This window comes from Drosophila simulans, chromosome 3L (genome assembly GCF_016746395.2).
Source record: "Drosophila simulans strain w501 chromosome 3L, Prin_Dsim_3.1, whole genome shotgun sequence".
Taxonomy (NCBI): domain Eukaryota; kingdom Metazoa; phylum Arthropoda; class Insecta; order Diptera; family Drosophilidae; genus Drosophila; species Drosophila simulans.
Window position 1 is genome coordinate 15,438,689 of NC_052522.2, and position 22,430 is coordinate 15,461,118.

Here is a 22,430-nt window from a genome sequence, read left to right on the forward strand (position 1 = left end):
TGTATAGATTTCGATAATCACATGTGAGAGCAACTTGTACGGGTTTCGTGTGAAACTGTCAAACCAAAAATATGGTACCTGTGCGAGGTAAGCGATATTCTGCTTATGTGGGATATTAATGTCTCAGTTTACGTGCTCAAGTTTCCAGATGAGCCAAGTTTTCATCTAACAGGTAAACAAAAGGCCTACACATGATTAAGGTTACAGGAAGCAGGGAAAAGTGCAATATTGCATTCATGCGGATATCTCCTTTCCCACAGACATGATGTAACAATGACACTTTGCAGTTGGGCAAAAAAAAAAGAAAACCGAAAATCGAAGAAAAACGGAAGTAATTTTGCACAGACAAAGGGCATTGGGAAAATGAGACTCCAGGCCAGACGACAGATTCATTGATGAACACGTTTATCCTCCCCCTTTTTCCCACATGTGAGATGAGTTATGTGATGGACATGATATGTGGGTTACTCGGGATTGCATGGATTTACTAGGAAGTAACCAAGGCCCTCTCAGCCCTTCAGTAATTGAAACATCAGGAAGGTAGTTCGTCGACAGCTGCCAGAGGTGAGTCTTTTATTACGGCCTAAAGTCTATGGAGTTTGGACGGGGTTGCCAAAGATATTCATTCGATAAACAAAATAGTAGTAATCGTACATTTCTGGCGGATATTCTACCAGAAAACAAATGGCGCGACTGGATATGGGAACTGTTTTCTAAAAAGGTGATAAACGGAAATATTACATTCAGCTTTATCAAATATAGCAATGTGGTATTACCTCTGTTCGTTTGTGATAAGACAATTTACGCAGCCATGGTATAGTATCATAGCCATCTAAGAACTGGTAATCCATTGTAACTGGCAGGAATGTCTCGTGCTCAAATTCGTCTCGACTTTCTGCTACCGTTACATTAGCAAATTTCAAACACCGATGTATATCCAGACCCTCAACATAACCCTCCCAATGAGTGCACTCCTTGTTGTCAGGATCCTTCGAAGCCATCGTATATCTTTTTAAGGCCTCGCGACTTATAACATACCCACTATGATGGTGGACAAAGGACTAAGGCCCGCAATAAAACATGTTTGCAAAAAATAGTGCCAAATATTAAAATATACTTTAAATTTCCCTTAAAATAAAACTTACCTCATGTGTAACAATATTCTCGAGCTCGTAGCCAAAATATATCGGTTGGCTGGGTTGATATTTCCGTTTGTGTATCATATACCGGAGATTCTCCACAACTACAAAACTGAAATTGGAAAACACTTAGACTTTAGTCGAAAATTTCCTTTGTGGTCACCTAACAAATTCTCATTCTTTATTCACGTCGCAAAATCGTGCATATCTATAAAATCCATCACTGATCTGCTGTGCATACAAAGCCGCAATTCAAATATGTACGAATGTACGAATAGCCAAAATGGTGGATGTGTGAGTCTTATGGATATTCGAAAAAATTTAGTGCGGATAGAGCGACAAGCAAACAATTGCCATTTAGAAAAACCGTGTCAACAACATGGCAAGATCCGTTTTTGAATGAATCGTGGACACGCAAAGCAAACAAAGTCCAAGTTCAAGCCGCAAATGTGCGGCGCAAACAACGATGGCTAAAATCTACAAAAATAAAGAATAATGAAAATAAACGTAGAAAATCATAAACACTGCGTTGAATATTTGCCAAACAACCGGACCGAGACATAAGTAATTGTTGATAATGTCGATGAGGTAAGGTGCTATATACTTGGATATGGGATGGGTATAATCGTAAAGATTCTCGATCACAATGTTTCAATTTTGCATTGTTTTCCCATCAGGCTAATTACGTTGATGAAACAGAAGAAGCCGTCATTGAATATCGTATTCTTTGTCCAATGCAGAGTCGGCTAATAAAACTACCAACATTAATGACTCTTGCTAAAGACATAAACTCTTAATTGCCAGTCAACGACCACCACACGAAGTAGACGCCAAGTCAAGTTATCAAGTCATTTTAGAGACGATTAAGCGCGGTATAAATAATCCAATCATAATTCAATTGATTTTGTAATATTCTACGGCTGGTGTTGACATCACACATCCAATAAATTTCCAATTATGTATGACGGCATAAATTAGGAAAATACTATTTCAATCGACAGCACTCCGGCACACTTAATTGACCCCCTTGGCACGCATTTTTTCCCAATATTAAAAAAAAAACTATTGATAGTGTGCTCTAATCAATAACATTTACGAGCAGGGCATATTGAAACTTCTAGCACTTATATGACCATTAACTTGGCATTTGAATGTAAACAGGGATTAATTGAATTGCATTTTGAAAAGTGCGCAAAATATCAAAATAAATTGATAGCGCCAATTGCAAATATATTTAAACTAATCAATGCCTGTGAAATGGAATGACATATTGAACCTGTCTGTATAAATGTCTAGTTTATAGAGTGCACTTTATTTTCACAAATTCGAATTGAATGGGGAATACATTGGGATAGGGTTGCGATCACTCGCACTGAATAGAAATTCATTTGTGCCTTATCAGCATAATCTGAGGCAAACTATGCTAATGGCATTCCGCACCGTGAATGAAAATCCATGGGAAAATATTCTTTTCCAACTTCGAACTGAAATTTGTACCAATTATGAAGGCAAACCTCCCCGGAGAGCAATCAAGCGACATATACACAGAGGGAAATGGGGAACCGGGTGTGGGGTAGTGCATTGTGTGTCCCCTACAAAAGACAGATAAACTACCGCCTATAGATACTCGCACTTCCTTGGCACATCTCTCCCCCAGCTCCTCCAGATAAAGGAAACTCTACGTGGGCCAAACCACAAAAGGAAGCCGAGGAAAAATCGATCTACAATGGAGTGAATAGAACGGAACCGACACAGCAAAACGGGATGTAGACCTTAACGTAAACGGGAACATCCAGCGAACAACAATCGAAACCCAAACTCAAACTCGAGCGAGCACAAACAAATACTGCCGAAGGCTGACTGATAACTTTATCAATGAAAGAAGTCAAAATATGTTGAGTGAGGCGGCCACCGAACTCAACGCTCATAAAAATAAACAACAAGAATGAATAAGGAGCCACGGAAAAAAATAACAACAGCGGTAAGATTGTATACAATGTAAAAATTCATTGGTTATCTGTAATTTAATTTGCATTCTTAGCTAACTAAAAGCGTGCTTTAGTTCTAAAAATAGATATAGATAAAATATTTCGTTTTAAAATAAAAACCAATTGTCGTTAAGTTCAGAGGCATTAGTTTGTGCTTTAGGTTTAAGAACTATATTTGATGATGGTATATTCTTTATAAATGCAATCTTAAAATCTTTTTCGGTGTACTGGCAGTTGCGCGCTTAGAATATCATAACAATATTCTAGCGATAAAAGAAAACGATAATAGAGCTCTTCGGCAATTTATGACTGCGTCGAACGATTCAAATTATGTTATGATCTGGTGAATAATAAATACGGGGTCTTACCTAGAGGGCTCGACTCTGAGGAACCAATCGATTTTGTCGCCATAGAACAGATAGGCCTGCATTAGCCCCTGTTGTACCAATGTCCACGTATCCGTGGTATTAATCACGGGCACATAGGGTTCCAACTCGCCATCGATATCCCCACTCACAAATAGCAAAACATTGCAGTGTTTTCCCCAGGTGCGTTTTACGTATTTGGCAGTGTCTGGGCTATTATAATTATAGGGTATCATGCAGAGAATCCTGATATCTTCGTACAGGGGATCCAAAGTGTGCTTGTTACTTCCTTTGGCAGGTGTTCTATCAACTTCGCCAACATTATAATAGAGAGTAAGAACCAAAAACAATATTAAAGCCAGAAAAAGGCCATAATAGACGCGTCTAGGTGAAGTCATGGCTTTAAACTGACTGTTATTAAAGTTTGATCACATGAATGGGAAAACTCAATTTTAGATAAGACAGTTATCAGTATGCAGTAAGAATTTAACCCACTGAATTTTCGGTGGTCGATGTGCACTCATGCTTGGTATTTTAAAAGGGACGGAAGCTATCAAGCTATTTTGTTTCCGGTTAAGTGATTTTTAGCAAAATAGGAAGATAAATGCTATGGCTAAGCAGTTCCTATAATTAAACATTGATTCGTTTTTTTTTTTAGTGCGAAAAAAATGAACTTCATTCATGTGGCGGTTTAAATTTTCGGCGAAAAAAAGTAATCTTGATTTTGTGGTCGTTTTAATTTTATTAAGTGAAACAGAATTGGTGAATGGTTTCGCGATTGCATCTACAATTTGAATAGTTAATTAAAATATTTATTTAGCCCGCAAAGTGTTAACTCGATTCGCTGGGCCAATTAAACATAATTACACGATTCGTTGGCCACTGGGAGCAACATTTTTGATAAGATTAGCGAGCTTTGATTGCATTTTAGTAATCCAATCAGGGTGGGTGGGGGACAATTGTGTGGTTAGCGGTGCAGATAACGAAGTAACCATGGTTACCAATCAAATTATCATACGATTTGGCAAGTAATTCGATGGCTCCCAGATCAATGCTTTTAAGTAATACTTATCACTGCAAATGGCTGCGATTAAAGTGTAATAGGAAAAGGGGTTATAAAATGTAAATGGCTGTCCCCCGCTCTTCGTCATCTCTCCGTTTTAGTGCATTTCCGTTGAAAGCAGATGAGTACCAAAATAAAAGAAGATCCAACAACCTGCTGCTTCGAATCTCGTGCGAGCCAAACAAACATTAAGTTACAAAATAAAATCTTTGGCCCATAAAATTAAACCGCAGCCAAATACGCAGAACAGACAAAGACCGAAAAAGAAAAACAAATTGTTGTTGGATGGAGGATGAAGGGAAAACAGGCTAATCTCATGGCGCGAGCTTATCAGGAAAACAAACCTGCAGCAACCTACTTTATATGTATCTGTATCTTTGTCTGCATCTCCATCTGCATCTGTAACCGCTGTGGCTGGCTGCTGCGAGCTCCCAATCCGCGTCCCAATCCCATTTATACACGGAGAAAAAAACTTGAAAATGACGCATTTCTGCTCGCTTAACATATATATAAAATAGTAATTAAATTGCATGAAAAGCTTGTATTTATATCGTATAAGATTAGACATATGACTAACCATTTTTCATATTCAAAATTTATATATGAAAAAATGTACATCAACGTAAATAAAATATAAAGGTAGTTCGTTTTATAAATTTTAAAATTAAAAAATACATTGGTGTATCTTAAGAAAAATCGAAATAGTCCCAATAGATTTTTTTAACTAATAGTGAAAACATTTTTTCACGTATTGTATCTTTTTTAAAATAATTTATCCTTCTGGTAAACACCTTAGTTAACATTTGCAACATTTTTTCACAGTGCCTTTTCAATCCCATTCCGAGTCCCAAATCCAATCCGATCCGATCCCCCACTGCTGCACTTTGATGTTCCTCTGATGGAAGCGCCCAAGATAGGAACAGTTAGCGCATCGCAGTTAACTCGTTCGGCGGAGTTTTCCTGTTGGGTTTTTATGAGCTGGGTTCAGGCCTGGAGTATCTTGCAGCGCGCCCATAACTTCGAATCGGACAACTTTTATTTGCATTTTTATTTGTTTTTCTTTTAGTCAGGCTTCTCGGAACGCTCCAACTTTTTATATATTTATTTTCATGGAGATAGAATTTAATTTTGCTTTTGTTTGGCAACGCAATCGAGGTAAATATTTCACTTGAATTAAGCATAAAAGTTGAACCGCCTGCACTTTTCTGCTGCCAATTTATACAAATTTGAAGTGCACAGATTGTTATATTGCTGAGTTTTTGGAGCGTAGAACGTTTGTCAGTTACTAATTCGCATTCCATGCTTGACCCAATCCTAAATTGCGTTTTCATGCCGCACTCGAAGCCAAGCCCAAATCAATTTATTGTTATTTTTTTTATGGAATTTCAATCTGAAAATTCTTTAATTTTCTTGAACGGAAAATTGATTTTCAGTATTCAGCATCTGTGTGCAAAGATACAGCATTCAAATTATTATCTTTTTGTGGTCTGCCACAAACCAGGCAAGCAGAACTATAGTTTAGATTATTTATCTAGAAAAGCTCTTAATTTTTCGCTATTTAAGCCGCGCGGCAAAGCTTTTACTACACTTCACCATATCTACATTCATATATGGAAAACATTTTGAGTAAATATTTTCCCAACCGCCGCATTCTCGCTTGCCACTTACAAAGGCAAACACATCAAATTGCAAAATCTTAGCCTTGGCAGCGAAGTTGTTGCAAATATTTATTGCTATTGTTTGCGTGCATTTTTACTTTTTTTTTTTTTTTTGTTTTTTTCAGATCTTTCTTTCACCTTTGAGTTAGGGCAATATCCAAGCAAACAACGCAGCTTCAGTTGGAAATGTTTGCTCAAAGTCTAAAAGAAAAGATAAACAAATCGCGGTTGAATTTAACGCATGGCATTATAAAAAAGCTCCACAGCTGACACGGGTGATAAACAAATTGGAGGCACTGTATGGCTCTTAATAAGAATCTCGGCAAAGCATAAATAAACATTTCATGGAGATCTGAAAAAAAAGATGACTATAATCGCCGGTAATCACCCTTGAAAAGTTAAATACTTTAAAATAAATTTTAGATTTTAGGTCAACGGGCTTAAATGAATATTTAAATATTGGCTCAATACAATTTACACAGCTTTTTTAGGTTTTTTTTTTTGTGCTATTTACTCGACTCGAGGCTAAAATCGATTTAAATGCCGCGTGGCTTGTTTGTGTAATATATATTTTATTTGAACAAGCAACGCTGAGACCATAAAAAACATTTATAGAAATGTGTGTAGATGTCCACAATTGGTGACCGTTTTCCAAGAGACAGCTAGCGGGCTTGCCAATTTTAATTTTGGCTTTTGTTTTGGTTTCGGTTTTAGCCGCCTGCACAATAAAGTGGGTCAAATATTGCGTATGACGTTGCCTTTTAGCCAGCGGCTGTTGGCCAACCGGTTTCGCTTTCAAACATCGGCGGCGATTCGTCTGAGTTGGGAGTTAGTCGATTGGAGCCACACGATGGTTTGGGTATGGGAATGGGTATGGGTATGGTTATCTTCCAGCTTCCACTTCCAGCTTAAAATTTAACTTCGGCTTGGGCCACGATTTTGGCGCTTAATTGAAAATTCAGTTGGCCAAGTCGACGTGTGTTGTGCGGGGCCATAAACGTGGGCTAATGTGCATTTTATTAATAAATTGTCCGCTTCATTAGGCCGTACCCTCTGCCCCAGCAACCTGCAACTTTCACCGATCGGAAAGATGCATCCGATGGATGGGCTTTTAATAAATTGCCCTTTGGTTGCGCTTTCTCGCTGCCTCTCCGCATTCGGATTCCCATTCAAATTTGCATTTCGAGCTAATTATGTTGTTTATGTTGTATAATATTTTGATGTGCCTTGGTGCGATCTACACATGTTTTCGTGGCAGCAGCCGTTAAAACCGGCAATGCAAATGCAAATCGAAAAATAAAACTCCAAACAAAAATAAAATTGGACATGCTGTCTGGAGGCAAGGTGAAAGCATAGACAAATTGCCACATTTTGCTGGCTGGCAACTGGCGAATTTTTGCATCATAACCGATTGGGCTTTAACCCATTAGCTAGTCAATTAGCGAGGCTAACATAAAAACCGATACTAAAACTCATTAGCAACAATTTCAAGTATGCACTGGAACTGTTTGCTTTATACCCCGTAATGGCAGTGATGAAATTATATGGCCTGCTGTAATAAGTAGCTGAACTACGGAACAATTGAATAGTCCAGAATTGTTCTCCTAACCAGTAGAGCCAACACTTCTGCCTTTCTTTCTAGCCTGATAGCTTTGGATATGGTCGGTAGAACGTGAGTGGATTGTTTAAACAACTGACCACGCGCTTATTGGAATTTTTTGGCATTGTTTTTGAACGGCGCCCAAAATCCAACTAATGAAACAATTTGCACACATTGTGGCGTTCCGACAAATTGGTGGGCGTGCTTTTTGGTCAGGTTTCGCTTATTTTTAGAGTCCAAGCGGCCGACAATAAAATCCAACCATAGATCATTCGAGCCCTTGTGAGCTGGCTAAGATAAGATATTCATAGGTTCTAGACATGAGGCTAAGCTAGTAAGGCGTCTCGCATCGGGGAATATGTCATAAACTGTCAAATAAACAAAGAGCGATCGTAAATCTCGACTGCATTTGCAATTAATAATTATTGCTTTGCATAAGCGGCGGCATTCGGTCGAAGTCTGTTTTTTTTGTTCCCACCGATATGCAAATGCCACCGCAAGAGGTTCTTCCCCAGAACTTGGCCCATTTCATTGACCGCCGATCACGGACCTGTGATCACCGATCACGGATTGTGAATCACGGCTAGCGAGATAAATAACTTTTATTGCACTCGCATAAATGCAATTTATTCGCACCCTCACATGTGGATTTCTAGTTGGTTGTCGGTGATTTGTTTACCCATTCAAATGGGTATAACAATAATGAAGCACGGAAACGGACGGCGACTGCAAGTGCAACTGCAACCGGCAATCTATAAATACAACAATAACGATAATAATAATAATGATAAATAAAAATCACATGGCGGTTAAGAGCGACAAATCCATTGCACAGTGAGATAAATTTCCATAGAATTCATGCCATTTGTTAATGTCGATAGCGGGTTGTTCAGATTGCAGATACTAACTTAGTTGCAGTAGTGCTTCCCAACTCAGCTGTTGGAATGCGGCGCCGTGTAGCGTAGAATAAAAATAAAATAGAAATAAATTTGAAAAAACCTCTTACTCTTAAAGATAGAGCGATAGAACCCAAGACCTACCACAATTCGTATTGCCTTCGGAAGCGGCCACGTTTTCCAGCACGGGGTTAACTGGGAGTCACGTCCACCGACTTAGCATCGATGCTAGGAAAACACTGTTTGAGATCATTTATTATGTCTATTGTCTCTGCCAGCGATTTGCATACCTATACATGGGTTTACTAGCTTATCAATGCGAAATTACAATTGCACAAATGCATTGAGCGCACTGCAAGCACCGGCAGTCGAATAAGCTATCACGTCCTTAGCTCAATGTCAAATCGAACTGTCTCTATCTGTCTATCTATCCATCTATCTATCTATCTACGACAACTATCTCAATCTGCCGGATTGTTGATGTTGTGCTCCGGCATCCGAAGCTGGAAGCTATTTACAAAGCTCAGTGTGGAGCGGGGAGTGGCAGCGCCTGGCGAAAGGATTTGTATGCCATCTGTTCCTGGCGTCAATCAAATCAGTTGCTGCAGCATCAATGAATCAATTTGAATGTCAACTGATTGATGGCGAAATAATAATCAAAGAAGCTGGCGGCAGATGAAGAGCTCCATTCGGTGTTTCTAGCTTTAAGCGAGTGCTTGTTACTCGAGGAATAATTAAAGCCATGATCATTTAAATTGTTTAGTGTATAATTTATTAATAATTAGTTTGTGGCCTACTTAAGTCTAGTAACAATATGCATCTTTGCGTTTCCGTAAGTACTGGATACGAAATCATTAAGTACAATGTGGCGAAACTATCCAGCTAACACATTTAGTAGCGAGTAGTATGTTTAGTTACGTCTTTTTGATAATCACAGCGCTTAGTTTAATTACATATGGGTATGTCTTTCCAGCATGAACATGAAAATATCACAGAGCTCAGTTGCTTGGCTAGGTATCCGGATCCGTATCCGCATGGGCTTCACTTTTACCTTTACCGCTTGATATCGTCTTTCGACTGGCTGTCTTTCGACTTCGATTTCTTTTTCTCGTCGACGGTTTTGTACGAGCTGCCGAATACCTCCGCATAACTGGGCACAATTGGCATCATCACAAAGTTTGGCTTAATCGCCTCGCACGTGGGCGAAGCTGCCAATGTTGCAGATGTTGCTGTTGCTGCTGTTACTGTTGCTGCTGCGTGTGTTGCTGCTGCTGCTGTTGCTGGGAGCAGCGGCATTGTGGCATCACAAAACGAAGGTGTCTGCGGTGCCAGCTGATTCTCGAGTGCGGCTGGTGGTGCTGATGTTGCTACTCCTGGATGCTGCAGCTCCTGGCTGCTCCGCTCCTGCTTATTGAACACATTAAACACACTCGGATAGACAATCAGGCAGGATGACTGCGGGGATTTTTGTAGCAGCTCCAGAGCCGCCTCGTAGCTGGGCAATCCAGATACTAGGGTGTACTCCGGCACAGGATCCTCCACATCCGGATGCAGTTTCAACGCCTCTATATCCACAATGGTGCACTGCGTCGAGCCATTTGCATTGTTGCGATCTGCAAAACAAAGATTAATAATTGTTTATTAGTATTTGCCTTCGTTGGATTGGTGTTGACTGACTGGGCGAGATTAATGAAGACCTCGACCCAGTTGCAATATTACAATTGCTTCTGCCCGCATTTGTTTTGCCCTATTTGCTGGCTTTCATTGCCATTAACTTTTTAAATATTTTCTCTTCGCTGCATTCTTTTTCATAATTGCCTTGGCACCGCTTTCGAATTAAACTCGAGGTAGACGAATTTCTCTGAAATTTTTGCCGCACTTTTCTGCGATTTCGTTGGCGATGTGCTAATTTGTTCCCAAGGTTTCGTGACTTTTTAGGCCGCATCACGAACTACAGAAAATTGGTGTTTGTTCTTGAACCTGACGACAGTTAACGAAATACTTTGCTTTTACGACCTCAAAAAAAAAAAAAAAACCTAGTTTGACGTAACAAAGTGAATCATTAGAGATGTGGAAGCACTTAAGACGGAATAAAATACGAAAAGATTTCCACTTCTAATGGAGTATATTTCCCTGATGACGGTTGAAGTCAGGTCACCTAATTTCAGCAATAAAAAAAAATTTATAATGGCCTGGAATTTTTACTTGTTTATGTGGTTTGAATTGTGAGTGTTTTTTTTCATTTTTTTGGCAGTACTGGCTAATCAAAACACGCAGTCGATAAGATCATAATCTCAATTAACAACTATATATGGATGCCGTATGTACATTTTCCCCATTTCTAATGCGGAATACTTACAATTGCGTTTCCAGGTGCGGAACTGATGGTACAGGAAGCAGGAGCAGATGCAGAAGACCATCGAGATGAGGATCAGGGTGAAGACGATGCCGATCCACACCTCGTTCATGAATTTATCGTACTCCAACTGCTGCTGCAGCTGATCCACACTGCTGCTGTCCAGAATCACCCGATTGGCCAGATCGAAATCCATGATCTCCTCGCTGGTGGAATTCCTCGGATGGCTGACTTCGTTCAGCTGATGCTGATGTTTCAGTTGAATGGAAGTGAGGATCTGCTGGCCAATCTGTTTCAGGAAATCACTGCTGGAGATGGCATCCAATGTGGTGATGGTCGGCGTGGAGGCTTCAGGAGAACTTCTCCCGCTGTTCAGAATCTTCTGAGCTGCGGCACCGGCGTAATGATCGAAATGCAAATCGTGCGAGAGTTCGTAGTTTAATGCGCGCGGCAATTCCTCCATGGTTTACTTTTATATCGGTCGACTGGCGGGTGTAATCTCTATTTGTATCTATATCTCTGCTGTTGTATCCGTGTCTCCGCTGCGGCACACTTTCACTGCTGCGATATCGGTATCTGTATCTCGTGGATCGTTCTTAGTCTCCGGTTTCTTTTAACGAACGCACACGTCCGTCGACGTCTGAGTCTACAAACAAACTGATTTGAGCGGCCCATCGTCGAGCGGTCAAGCCGAGCAGCTCCACGAGTTTAACTCCATTCCACTCAAGAGAGAACCGAACCGAGCCGAGTCGAGTCGATCCGATCCCATCCGATCCGGAGTGTAAATCCAAATCTACCTGGCCAAGATCTCGATCACTCCTCTCTTCTTGCTCATTTGCCGCTCGGATACGCATCGCTGAGAACGTTCTCTCGCCGTGAAACGATCTTGTATCTTGTAATTCCCATTTCGATTCCGATTCCCGGAGCGCATCTTTTGTGCTCCCACAGAAACTGACAATGCCCTGGAATTATGGGACCATAATTGGCGTTACAAAGCGGCGCACATGTTGCTCAAGCAGAAGAGAGGGAAAAGGAAGAGGATTCGGGCTGGGAATAGGAATCGGCAGGAGAGGATAGTGGGACTTCCCTGTGGCATTGATCTTCATTTCTCTGGCGGCTCCTTCGATTTCGGATCGTTCTGCAGCCGGGCAAATGACATATCTCCATTTCCTTGCAGTCGAAAAAAATAGGGAAAAATTTTTGAAAAATAGGAAATTATAGGATGCTTTTTGAAAACATTCAAATATTAATTATGTCGAGAAAGGCACATGGCTTCAAAATTTATTTGAAAATTCATGCTTATACTAAAGGTATTTAAAGAATTATTCATATTTTTGTCGATCTTTCATTGTCATTATTCGAACTTTTACGGCTATCTTAGAAATTTCTTTCCCAAATTTCACGGCACATTTTTCCGCTGGGTGTACAGTTCAGTTCTTGTTCCGCTGCATTGTTCTTCGGGGAAAGAGAAATTATTGCTGTAGGATAATGTGTTTGTGGGACTGTTGTTGTTGCCCAAAGGGGCCCGAGACTTCTCTTGTTCTTCTTCAATTTTGTCTTCTTTTTTTTTATTATTTTGGCTCGGTGGAGTTTTAAATTACAGCTACGTGCAGATATCTTATTTCGGGCAGCAATTTTGTGGGCGACGCGATGATCACCTGGCTTTGGGTTGATCACTTTTTGGCGATAGCAGCAGGTAGGGTTAGGTCTTCGCTTTTGGATCTTGAGAATGGAACCGGGAACGGGGGATTGGCACTGAGGATCGGTTCGAGTAGATACAATAGTTGTCCATTTATAGGATTGATGTGTGTGTAATTGGAGGTTTTGTGGATGAGCAGGGCAAGCTGACGGGGGATTATCCTTGCAATCAAAGAGGCGCAGACTAGGGTATGACATAATCTTTGGATAATGCTCTCGGGATATTTTCTTAACGGTTGTCAATGGAAATACCAAGACATTAAAGGTAGAATTTTTAAGCATTGAAACTAATTTCCCACCGAAGCGAAACATTTGCTGTACTGGTGATGATAAAACACATTTCTAAGCATTTCCTCAGGCCCCATAACAGCCCAATAAATCAACTAAAACTCTATAGCCATCCCCTAATAATTAACTTTCAAGAGCCCCCCTCCGAAATGCGTTGCCATTTCCCATTACGATGCCCCCGTCGATAAAAATCACATAAATACAAGCACTCAAAACAGGCCGGATAAGATCAGCACCCGCTGGAAGATGGAGAGGAGAAATTGCTTTTCAACAAGACAGAGTCTAAGATGAATCTTGTTGCGATTCACAAAGGGTTGCCTATGGTCTCCGGGCTCAATGCTTCCTGATGAGCTCATCGAAGAGCGGCCAGAAGTGAGCAGTTCTTATCACGCTAATCTCGTTGAGGAAATGAATCAGCAGAGAGGCTGGGGAGATTAGCAAAATGCCGGAGGTTGTCTTCGCAACGATGACGTCTTGAAGACAGGGGACAGACAATTATCCGGGCATTCTTCTCTGGTTAGTGCGGCTAACCCATATGGGCGAATACCAGTCCCAATACCATTCCGATTCCGATTCCCATTCCCTGCACTTAGAACCGCCCAACTAAGTACGCCAGGTATGCGGTTCTTTTGCAATCAACTGTCACGGACCGTGAGAAGAGACAATGGCAATTTAATTAAGGAGGCTAAGGCCCGCCTTGGGTTTTCTTGGGCCTTAACCTATTCTCGGGGTAGTTCGGTAGCTTCTGCATATACATATGTATGTATATCTGGGTTCCTCCGCATTGTGGTCTTGTCTTCGCGCCGCTTTCTTTTTCTTTCTCCGCACGTCGGCTTAGTTGACCGACTTGGGCCAAGTAGCTTTAATTTAAGACCCTAATGAGCCATTTAGGCATTCTGGGCTTTGTGTCTTCAATGCCGACTACTGTGTTTTGGTCGTCTCCCTGCCCGCGAACAAAACTTAAATTAATGAGTCCACGGCCAGTTGGTGTCTTTAGTCTTTGGTGTTTGGATCTGGTGGCTTGGGATTTAGTCTCTCGGTTTTGGGGGCCTCATTTTCGGATGCGGGTGATGCTCTCAGATGCTCTGATGCTGATAAAGCTGCTTAATTTTTCACTGACTCTGAGATCGGGGTCTCTGGGCTGCTTTGCATAATGCAGCCCCGCCATCGAGCCACAATTTTTACATAGTTTATTAATTTTTCGGATTTCGGCTTAGGTATTCTCACTCCCCACCGACGCCCTCTGTCGCCAGTCAACCGCTTCTGACACTAATAAATCGGCTTAAATTTGATCTTGAGCGGTGTATTTTTGATTCCCGACCTAGCTGAGGGCACTTTGTATCTCAGGGGCTCCGTGTGTGCATTATTGATGATGGCGACTGACCTTAGCTAGAAGCTGGCCCCAAAGAATCCGCCGATCGAGCCCCTGAGTTATGTTCAGCTCCATAATCGGCTTGCTGGTAGTGATTTAAATGGACCGGCTTTAATTGTATAGGAAACCCTGGGACGGCCGATTACTTTGATTTGAGTTATTTGCTGAACTGTGACGTATAAACTCACGTTTTTATTTTATTATTTTCCCATTTTTTATGACCGTTTTGCAAAAGTGCCGTACGTTTGCTAAACAATTACATCATTTAATCTTTTAATTGTTAAGAAAAAGTACTGCAGATGCGGAACTCGTTGCTAACCTATGTTAAATATAGATTTATATTCACATATGTAAAAGGGGTAGGTATGAGTTTGCAATAAAATATCTCAAAAACTGTTGCTGATTACACTGTTTGGAGTAAACAAAATATTGATTGTGTAATAATAATCTAGAAAGTTCGAATAAAATGACCTTAAATGTGTTTACTCTAGTAAACTTATTGATAGTGCAAGCACTGCACTGGACTTTAATTCTGGGAAGCATTGGAATGAATGACCGCCCTTCCACCTTACAAATTTATACTTCAAATTAAATCAATTATCCAAAGGCAGCTGGCATCTGGAAACCCCTTGGCAATATGACTGCCACTTCCTTCCAGCTCTAATTGAGTTGTAAATTCAACCCTAGATTTTTGCCACACATCTAAAACGAACTGATTTCCATATAATTACAGGGCACAGTGCTCTAATTGAGAGATCAGGAGAAGTATCATTGGGCGAATCAGTCTCGCAGTTGAGACGGATTCCCTGAATCCCAGATTCTCGAATCCGGAGTTTCAGTTCCCAATAGCCACCCGTGGGCATGGGCCATAAAGTCATGACATCCTGCCGGGCAACTAGAAGCACTTGTTCTGCCTTTTCCACTCCGACTTTTTCTCACCCTGCCCGGGGGCGCATTTTCTGGATACGTATCTTGTGCCTTTTCCTTTTTTTTGAAGCTCAGCAAGACGCAATGCAACCAACTGAGCTGTGACGGAGCGAAAGTCATGGCAGGAGTATATACTACACAAGTACGAGAGCCTGGCCAGGTAATTGCTGCAGTTGTCGGGGGGCAGTGATGTGAAACATTTGTCATATGGACCGAAGCCGAGACGTGCCGCTGCCATGGGAAAGTCAGTTCGCAGTTCCCTAATCTGTGATATAGGTCATGCAACCCTCAAGGTTCCGAGTAGGTACCGGTGCCATCTCCAACTCCAAGTTCTAGACTCCGCATTGTCTTTGGTCCCATTGTGTTTGTTATGGATTCGTAGAAATTACGCGTTAGCATTCCAGCCATCCTTTTCATATTCTTATGTGACGAGCCAAGTGGCTTGGGCCTATTATGTTCTGTATCTGTATCTGAGTCCGAAGACAACAAGTGCAGCGATGAGTGCGCCTTTTATTCCAGGCACAATTAAAAACGCAGTTGTGCATAGAGTTAGCAGAATAGCTGGAAGTCTGGCTCAAGTTTAGCCAAGCCAAACCTCCGAATCCCCTGCCCACAGGAACATCTTGCGTGTAGGCACCCACCCATTCAATGTCAATGAACCGCAGTTGTAATGTTTATACGCCCATCACAGTTAAAGATACGGATACAGCTACAAGTGCACTTAGAAAAAATTAAATTTCAAGAACGAAATTCTTTATTTAAGACAAATATCTGTTGAAATATCACATAAATAATTATGGAATAATTTATTATAAAATTATTATAAAAAATGTGTAATAAATTGTCACAATTTCAAATTATTCCGTAGTAAATCATGTTGAAAAGCAACACTTAAATTAAAAAACCATAATTTGATGGTAATCACAAATTCTTATAAAGTTTATTATACTTTGGCATGACCTAAAATTTAAAAAAATGTATATACAAAATATATAAAAATATTAAATAGTATAAATTGCTTATACTTCTAGGCTTTTTCTCCGCCTGCAGCTATAGAGACAGATAGAAGCACACGGTATGGAGCACTCCAAAGTTGTCCACCTTCCGACGCTGTCGTTGCTTGGATTTTTACTTTATTTGTTTATGGTTTTGCCGTCTGATTATCTTGGGCGCGTTTTAGCCCCAAGTTCGTTGCGCTTGGCCAGACTTCCTCCTCCAGCCCCCCATCACCTCCACCATATCCACCATATCATCCATGTGTAGTACTTATGATGTTATTTCATTTTATTGTCGCCGTCTTGGGGACCTTTCCCCATCACCGGCTGTCAAAGTTTTCGGTTTTTTGTTGGTTTATCGCTCCAAAGGTTTTCTATACAACAATTGATTGAACATTATTAGCACTCAAGCATAAATTTGTTCGACATTCTCGACAGGGTTAACTGGCTGTATAAGGCTTCAATATTTGTAGTCCATTAGGTGGGGGAAAACCTAGATGTTACGAAGCTGATGGATAGATAGAAACGTTTATGATCCAAATGTCTAGGCAATTTATAGATACAAACGGGGCAAACGTTAAGCTAAATTTACACTGAATCAAATGCAATCGCACAAGTTACAAAACACTGGATTGCTGAAAAGCTAAATTACGCAGCACGCAATCCGATAAATGTATAGCTTTCAAAATCGAGTGTGCAAAAAAAATCCGCCCATAAGCCGGGTAACTGGAACTGTTTTGCAAGCATTTTAATATACCTTTATTGATTCATTTGACTCGTAATTTGTAGCTACTGTAACTAATCAAAGCGTACTTTTCATCTGTAGATAGAACGCGGAATATTTTAATTTCATATTAATATTCCCTAGATCAACTCTATTATTTATCCCCGTGATTTATAGATCGCTTACGCCGACAGCAACAAGTTGTCGCTGCTCGAGATCTGTAATTATATCGGACTAGCTCTTGAGTTGAGGAAATGATAGTGCCATGTAACACCATGTTGCTCACCAGATAGTCAGATTGAAGTAATTTTGCAGAGAATACGATTCATTAGGGGAGTTACATGAAACTACAGCTTCAAAATCTAGCTGCATTCCCATTATAGAACGTAAACACCTAGTGAGGTCAGTGCTTTGCTGTCATTTTTTATATGGTTCTGTGCATCAGCCCACGATCTAGCCTAATCAAATCTTAATTAATCAACTGCACTTTGTGGCCAGTCATTGAACCCGAATGAGCGAAACAAGTTTCGCACGTGGTGAACATTCGCTTGCATTAACATACCGAACTTGTCTAATAAACCACAAGATCATCAAATCCGGCATATCGAATGGAATTCTTTCATTTAATTGTATGGACTGCTGGGCTGCTCCCAGTGTGGGATCCCTTAATAGTTGAGACCCAGAGACCCACAGACCTTTAACATCGATGGGAGACTTTCAATTAACCTTAATTTCGCACTTGGCGCCCAGCCGATTTTCTCTTCCGATTTCCCACTTAAGACCCGATTCCGATTCTACTGACCCCAATTGGTTTCGTCAGACCATCGGAATCGATCAATAAACAAATTTTTTATTATTGATTATCGTGTTGGTCATGTTCACAAGGTGTTGGGAAACTTTCGGATTGCTTTCCCGCAGCACAAACTTCTTTAATTTCTTGTATTTCCTTATCGCAGCACTCTTATCAAATGATATGCAAGGTGCCCGGGGGATTGATGTGCTTGGGCAATTCATCAATGCACTCTCTCTGTTGTAGTAGGGTTACCTCCAGTTTTGGGGGCCTTGTCATTATTGACATTACAAATGTTATTGATTGTTGTGTCTTTGGGTTTTCATTTATGTTTCTCTTAGCTGCGCCCTCGCCACAGTTTTCATTTTGCGGCTCACGAAATTGAAAGTACATGTTAATTATTTCCACACACGATCCAACACAATCACCTGCATTTTTCGGTGGGACCCCAGATCCATTTCCATTGATAAGCGCATTAGTTTTCGAGTGTCACCGAAAAAGAAACAAAAACATTTCCCTGCCTCACTGATTTTCTTGTCAATCAGGCCTGAAAAAAGAGTTCGTAGTCCAATTTTTTCCGTGCTGACATTTCTTTTTTTCAGTTTTTTTCCTTTTCGCCTCGTCAACGTTGCATGCAAACAAGAAATCTGGGGAATAGGGGGAGTTTTTCAACCTGGCGACAGAAGCATTACAAAGCATTTGCTTTTCGGCATATCAATTCTTGGAAGTGTCACTCTCACTGCATTGTGTGATTTTTTTTTGGCGCGGATATCATTTTCCCCTTTCAGATTCACTTTTCCCCCTCGAATTTGGGTTCGATAAATCGGTTATTGGGGCGTTTGAAAGGGGCTCGAAAGGTTTGTTAGCCTGTGAATGGCAGTTGAGTGATTCGGCCAAAAGGATCCACAACAATCGAACTGAGTGCTGTGGGCTAATGAATGAAGTGAAAGTCAATTATGATTTCCAGAGTGATTCAAGACTCCATCAATGAATTCGCTTGGGTAGGGGGACAATAGAGGAATATTTCTAGTATTATTATGCCTCACATTTTGGGGCTAAATGAAAATTCATTTATAAAGGGATAAATTAATAAAAACATTGAACTCTTTTCTTATCTTATTCAACAGAATGATTATTATGATGATTACATTGTTGCATGCCAATTGGCCTAACCCTCTAAAAACCAGTTAAAATAGTCGATTTAAGCATTTAACTTTAAGTATGTTAACTTGCAAAAATCGTGTGGTTCATACATTCTCCAATATCTTATTAAACGTTCCCCACTTTTAGTTAAACATCAGCTGGAGTAAAAGCAATTAAGATAAGATAATCCCCCATCATTCCGCACTATTTGCATTTGTAATGGGATTTCCACTCCCCGCACCTCTAAGCCAACAGCTAAGCATTTTCCCCTCGGCTTTTAGCCCCTCTGCCTTTTCTGCCACTTTTCACACGCTCATCTGCGAATGTTCCAATTAGACACCACACTATATATAGTACTATATAGCCGGCAGTCATTCCACACCCACGCTAAAAATTAATTGCATGCTACCTTTTACACGCGCACCTGATGGAAATTTATACACCGATTGCCGCTGGCGCTTTTCGCTCAAAACTGAAGCGAAGACTGGGTCGCGCTTATTTAAAGTCCAATCTGCAACAATTCAATTAAGCCAATAACTAAACCAATTTGTAATGCGCTTCAGCTTTTTAGCTACAGCAACGAATTGCGATCACGATGATGATGCACAGAGACAAAAATTGCCGTATAAAATGAAACCTTAAGCTTCCTTTTCTTGTATATACTTAAAAACACCAAAAACTAAAATTTAGAAATTATAAAAAATACCTAAATGGATATATATTACGTATATCAGTTCGTCTAGAAAAATGCTCACCATTGATAAAATTTCCAGTTAAAATATGAAGTAAGTTACAACATCCTATTTTTTTCAATGTCTTGAGGGTGATGAGGGAAATCCACGACTTGGTCGAAAGGAAATGGAAACGGCCAAAGACAAAGCCCTGGCAAGGCAGCGGGTCCAAATCCAATTAAACTAGTGACAACGACACTGCATCCACTAAAAAGGGCAAGTAGGCGGTGGGCGGAGGACAGTGGGTGATCTAAGAGGCAGGAGGCTTGTGGGGGAGTTTCCTTTGGGGGCGATGGGAACTGCGAGCTGGCATAAAAATTGAATAAAGCGCAATTTCAACTGGACAGCGGCAGCGGAGCAATGTGGCCATGTTGCTGCCACCTGCTGTCTGCTTTACATTTGCAAAAAATACAGCACGACAAGAACCCGACTTCAAAGCAATTGCGACATAATTAAGTTGACAACAACAGATGCAACAACAGCAGCAGCAAAAGCACCAGAAAAGCAAAAGCAACTGAAAAGCACGAGCAAAGCAAAAGCAAAAGCAATGGCAATGGCAAAAGCAACAGTGGCAGCGACACCAGCGAGCAATTGACACCACTGACCCAGATACGTGGCGCTGCAAAAGCGGCTAGAGAAAAACTGGACGCATTGTGAACAGAACTTAGTGCACTGCAAAAAAAGATATATTTTACATAATATAATAACATTACTTATTGAGTTTGCTTAAAGTAATGTCCAAGATTTAGTGCTAAGAAATATATTTGGGTTGTAGGCTACTTAAATATATTTAAAAGGGTAGACTTTTAGCAGTAAGTGTTAGTTTTAAAATATATATAAGTATTTACAGGAATTTCTCTCAGTGTAGGCTTGGGCCTGGTTAAGACCCAGCCGCGTGACGTCGTCGCAGCCGTAGTTTAAAATTAAAAATTAAAATTGTTAGACAGCGTGTCGCGCTGTCGCCTGTCGGTGGCATTTGTTTGGAGCGAATACCCTGCGGTGATATACACTCCACCAAAGCGGATGAAGAGTGACTTGGACATGGTCAGCGGTCAAAGGGACGGCTGGGTGATGGGAGGATGTAGTACGCTATAAAAGTCGCACTGGGTCGGGATTAGCTCAACAGTTAAAAGTAAAATAGGAAAGAAAGTCCGCAGAGAAGAATTGCTGAAGGCATTCGGTGGAGTCTTACGGTTAGTTTTATGTCAGCTAAGGCCTTAAGAAGGTAATAAACTAGCTTTGTAATGTATTTGCAAGTGGTGTACTTTCATTACATTTCGCAAAAAAAAAACAAGTTTTATTGCGATAAGCAGTCACTAAATGGATGTACTTGTATTAAAAGAAAAGAGTGTTTATATTGAACACATTCCCAAAAGAGTACTGAAGAATACATATCTATATTTACTCCTAATATACTCACAATCTTTCAAATAATAAGTAATAATTTTGTAATAAATGATTTTACGACTTAGTTTATACTAATTTCTAATTGCAAAACAGAGCGAACCTTTTCTTAAAGTCTACACTCACCAACATACCAAAACTTTTGCAGCGCCCAGGAAAGTTTAGCAGACCTAAACTAAACACTTAAGCCACACACTCTTTTATTTGGTCGCAATTTTAACGGGTTCCACCAGCTGGCCGACTGACTGGCTTGTCTAGCTGGCTGCATGTTGGTAGTTGGAAGCCACCGTCTGGCTCTGAGCCTGGTTTTGTTTTTGTTCGACAGTGCCACCCCGGACACCACCTCTCGGCGATTTTCACACCGGCATTGTCACCAAATGGAATGGCGACGTCAGACGGCGCTTTTAATGTTTGCGCAGCACCGACGACGAAATCCAATTAAAGAAATTATGTTTACATATAAAAATGCATGAGGCGCAAAGAAGAGAACAAAACCTGGCCACATTTGTGGCAAATTGTTATTAAAAAAGCTTAGCAAACAATCTGTTGGACAGCTCGGCGAAAGGCACTTGAAACACATTCACGCCTCGACCGCAAGTCCTCATTTTTAGTTTTTCTTTAATTTTCATTTTGTCGGCCAAGTGGTTTGGCAGGGATCTGGTGATTGTTTTCTCAGAGGAAGCGACTGCTAAAAGGAGGAACAACATGCGAGTAATGCCACAATCCACACATGCTTTAGTTGAGAGATTTTCAACAAATTCCCTGGCATAATTCCTACGAAAACAAGCAACAACAAAAGATACACTCGTCTTCTTTTTTAAGATACCAGATACTATTTAGTGGCCATTGGCATCATATTGTATAAGAAGGAAGTGGGAGAGGGCATCCTTTATGAAAACAAATTGCTCGAATTTCAGGGCACTCTCCTTGGGTCTTAAGGATACATGTGGGAGTGCGGACTTAAGTGCATTTTGGTATGGATTACACGTGAGCCAGAAGGATATTGCTCTGGATGTGGGACAAGATACAAATTTGTCCGACTAATAAGGAAGTTGTTGTGTTCAACTGCTTTTTTACTATATTCAGCCCCTGGGAATTCCCCATGGCAACAGATGATACTTCAACTAACCAAATAACGCTGTTATCTCGGCTATGATTCAGACTGATTGTCGAAAAGGAAGATTCTCTAAACTGTGCCTTATCACGAATGACGAAATTCGGCTATCTAAAAGATGAATTTCAGGTCCGATTTAAGTTGCGTGATTCAGTGGATGATACCAGAAAAAAGGGGTA

General features: G+C 40.6%; 2 protein-coding genes across 3 annotated transcripts; both read right to left on the minus strand.

Annotated features, from left to right (window-relative positions):
* Positions 1-535: 535 nt before the first annotated feature.
* On the minus strand, positions 536-3,926 carry LOC6738192 (glycoprotein-N-acetylgalactosamine 3-beta-galactosyltransferase 1). 2 transcript variants are annotated; one of them, XM_016169478.3, is made up of 4 exons: positions 3,496-3,926; positions 1,146-1,251; positions 777-1,061; positions 536-713 (listed from the first exon to the last, which is right to left on the minus strand). In XM_016169478.3, the coding sequence occupies exons 1-4, from the start codon at positions 3,888-3,890 to the stop codon at positions 591-593; spliced, it is 909 nt and encodes a 302-aa protein (XP_016032019.1). In that variant the 5' UTR covers positions 3,891-3,926; the 3' UTR covers positions 536-590. The 2 variants fall into 2 exon arrangements, with proteins under 2 accessions (XP_016032019.1, XP_039148929.1); XM_039292995.2 differs by lacking the exon at positions 3,496-3,926 and adding an exon at positions 2,912-3,011.
* A 5,532-nt stretch (positions 3,927-9,458) lies between these two features.
* Positions 9,459-11,763, minus strand: LOC6738193 (protein commissureless 2). The gene is made up of 2 exons (XM_002084970.4): positions 11,069-11,763; positions 9,459-10,322 (listed from the first exon to the last, which is right to left on the minus strand). Exons 1-2 carry the CDS (start codon positions 11,526-11,528, stop codon positions 9,763-9,765), a joined length of 1,020 nt encoding a protein of 339 aa, XP_002085006.1. The 5' UTR covers positions 11,529-11,763; the 3' UTR covers positions 9,459-9,762.
* Between the last annotated feature and the right edge of the window lie 10,667 nt (positions 11,764-22,430).

Excerpts from the sequence above, each read along its gene's own strand:
- LOC6738192 (XM_016169478.3), bottom strand. The coding sequence starts at position 3,890 with ATGACTTCACCTAGACGCGTCTATTATGGCCTTTTTCTGGCTTTAATA. Across the intron at positions 1,252-3,495 it reads CTCAGAGTCGAGCCCTCTAG|TTTTGTAGTTGTGGAGAATC; the intron begins GTAAGACCCCGT and ends TTCCAATTTCAG. Across the intron at positions 714-776 it reads CTTATCACAAACGAACAGAG|AAAACAGTTCCCATATCCAG; the intron begins GTAATACCACAT and ends TCACCTTTTTAG.
- LOC6738193 (XM_002084970.4), bottom strand. The coding sequence starts at position 11,528 with ATGGAGGAATTGCCGCGCGCATTAAACTACGAACTCTCGCACGATTTG. Across the intron at positions 10,323-11,068 it reads CCGCACCTGGAAACGCAATT|ATCGCAACAATGCAAATGGC; the intron begins GTAAGTATTCCG and ends TTTGTTTTGCAG.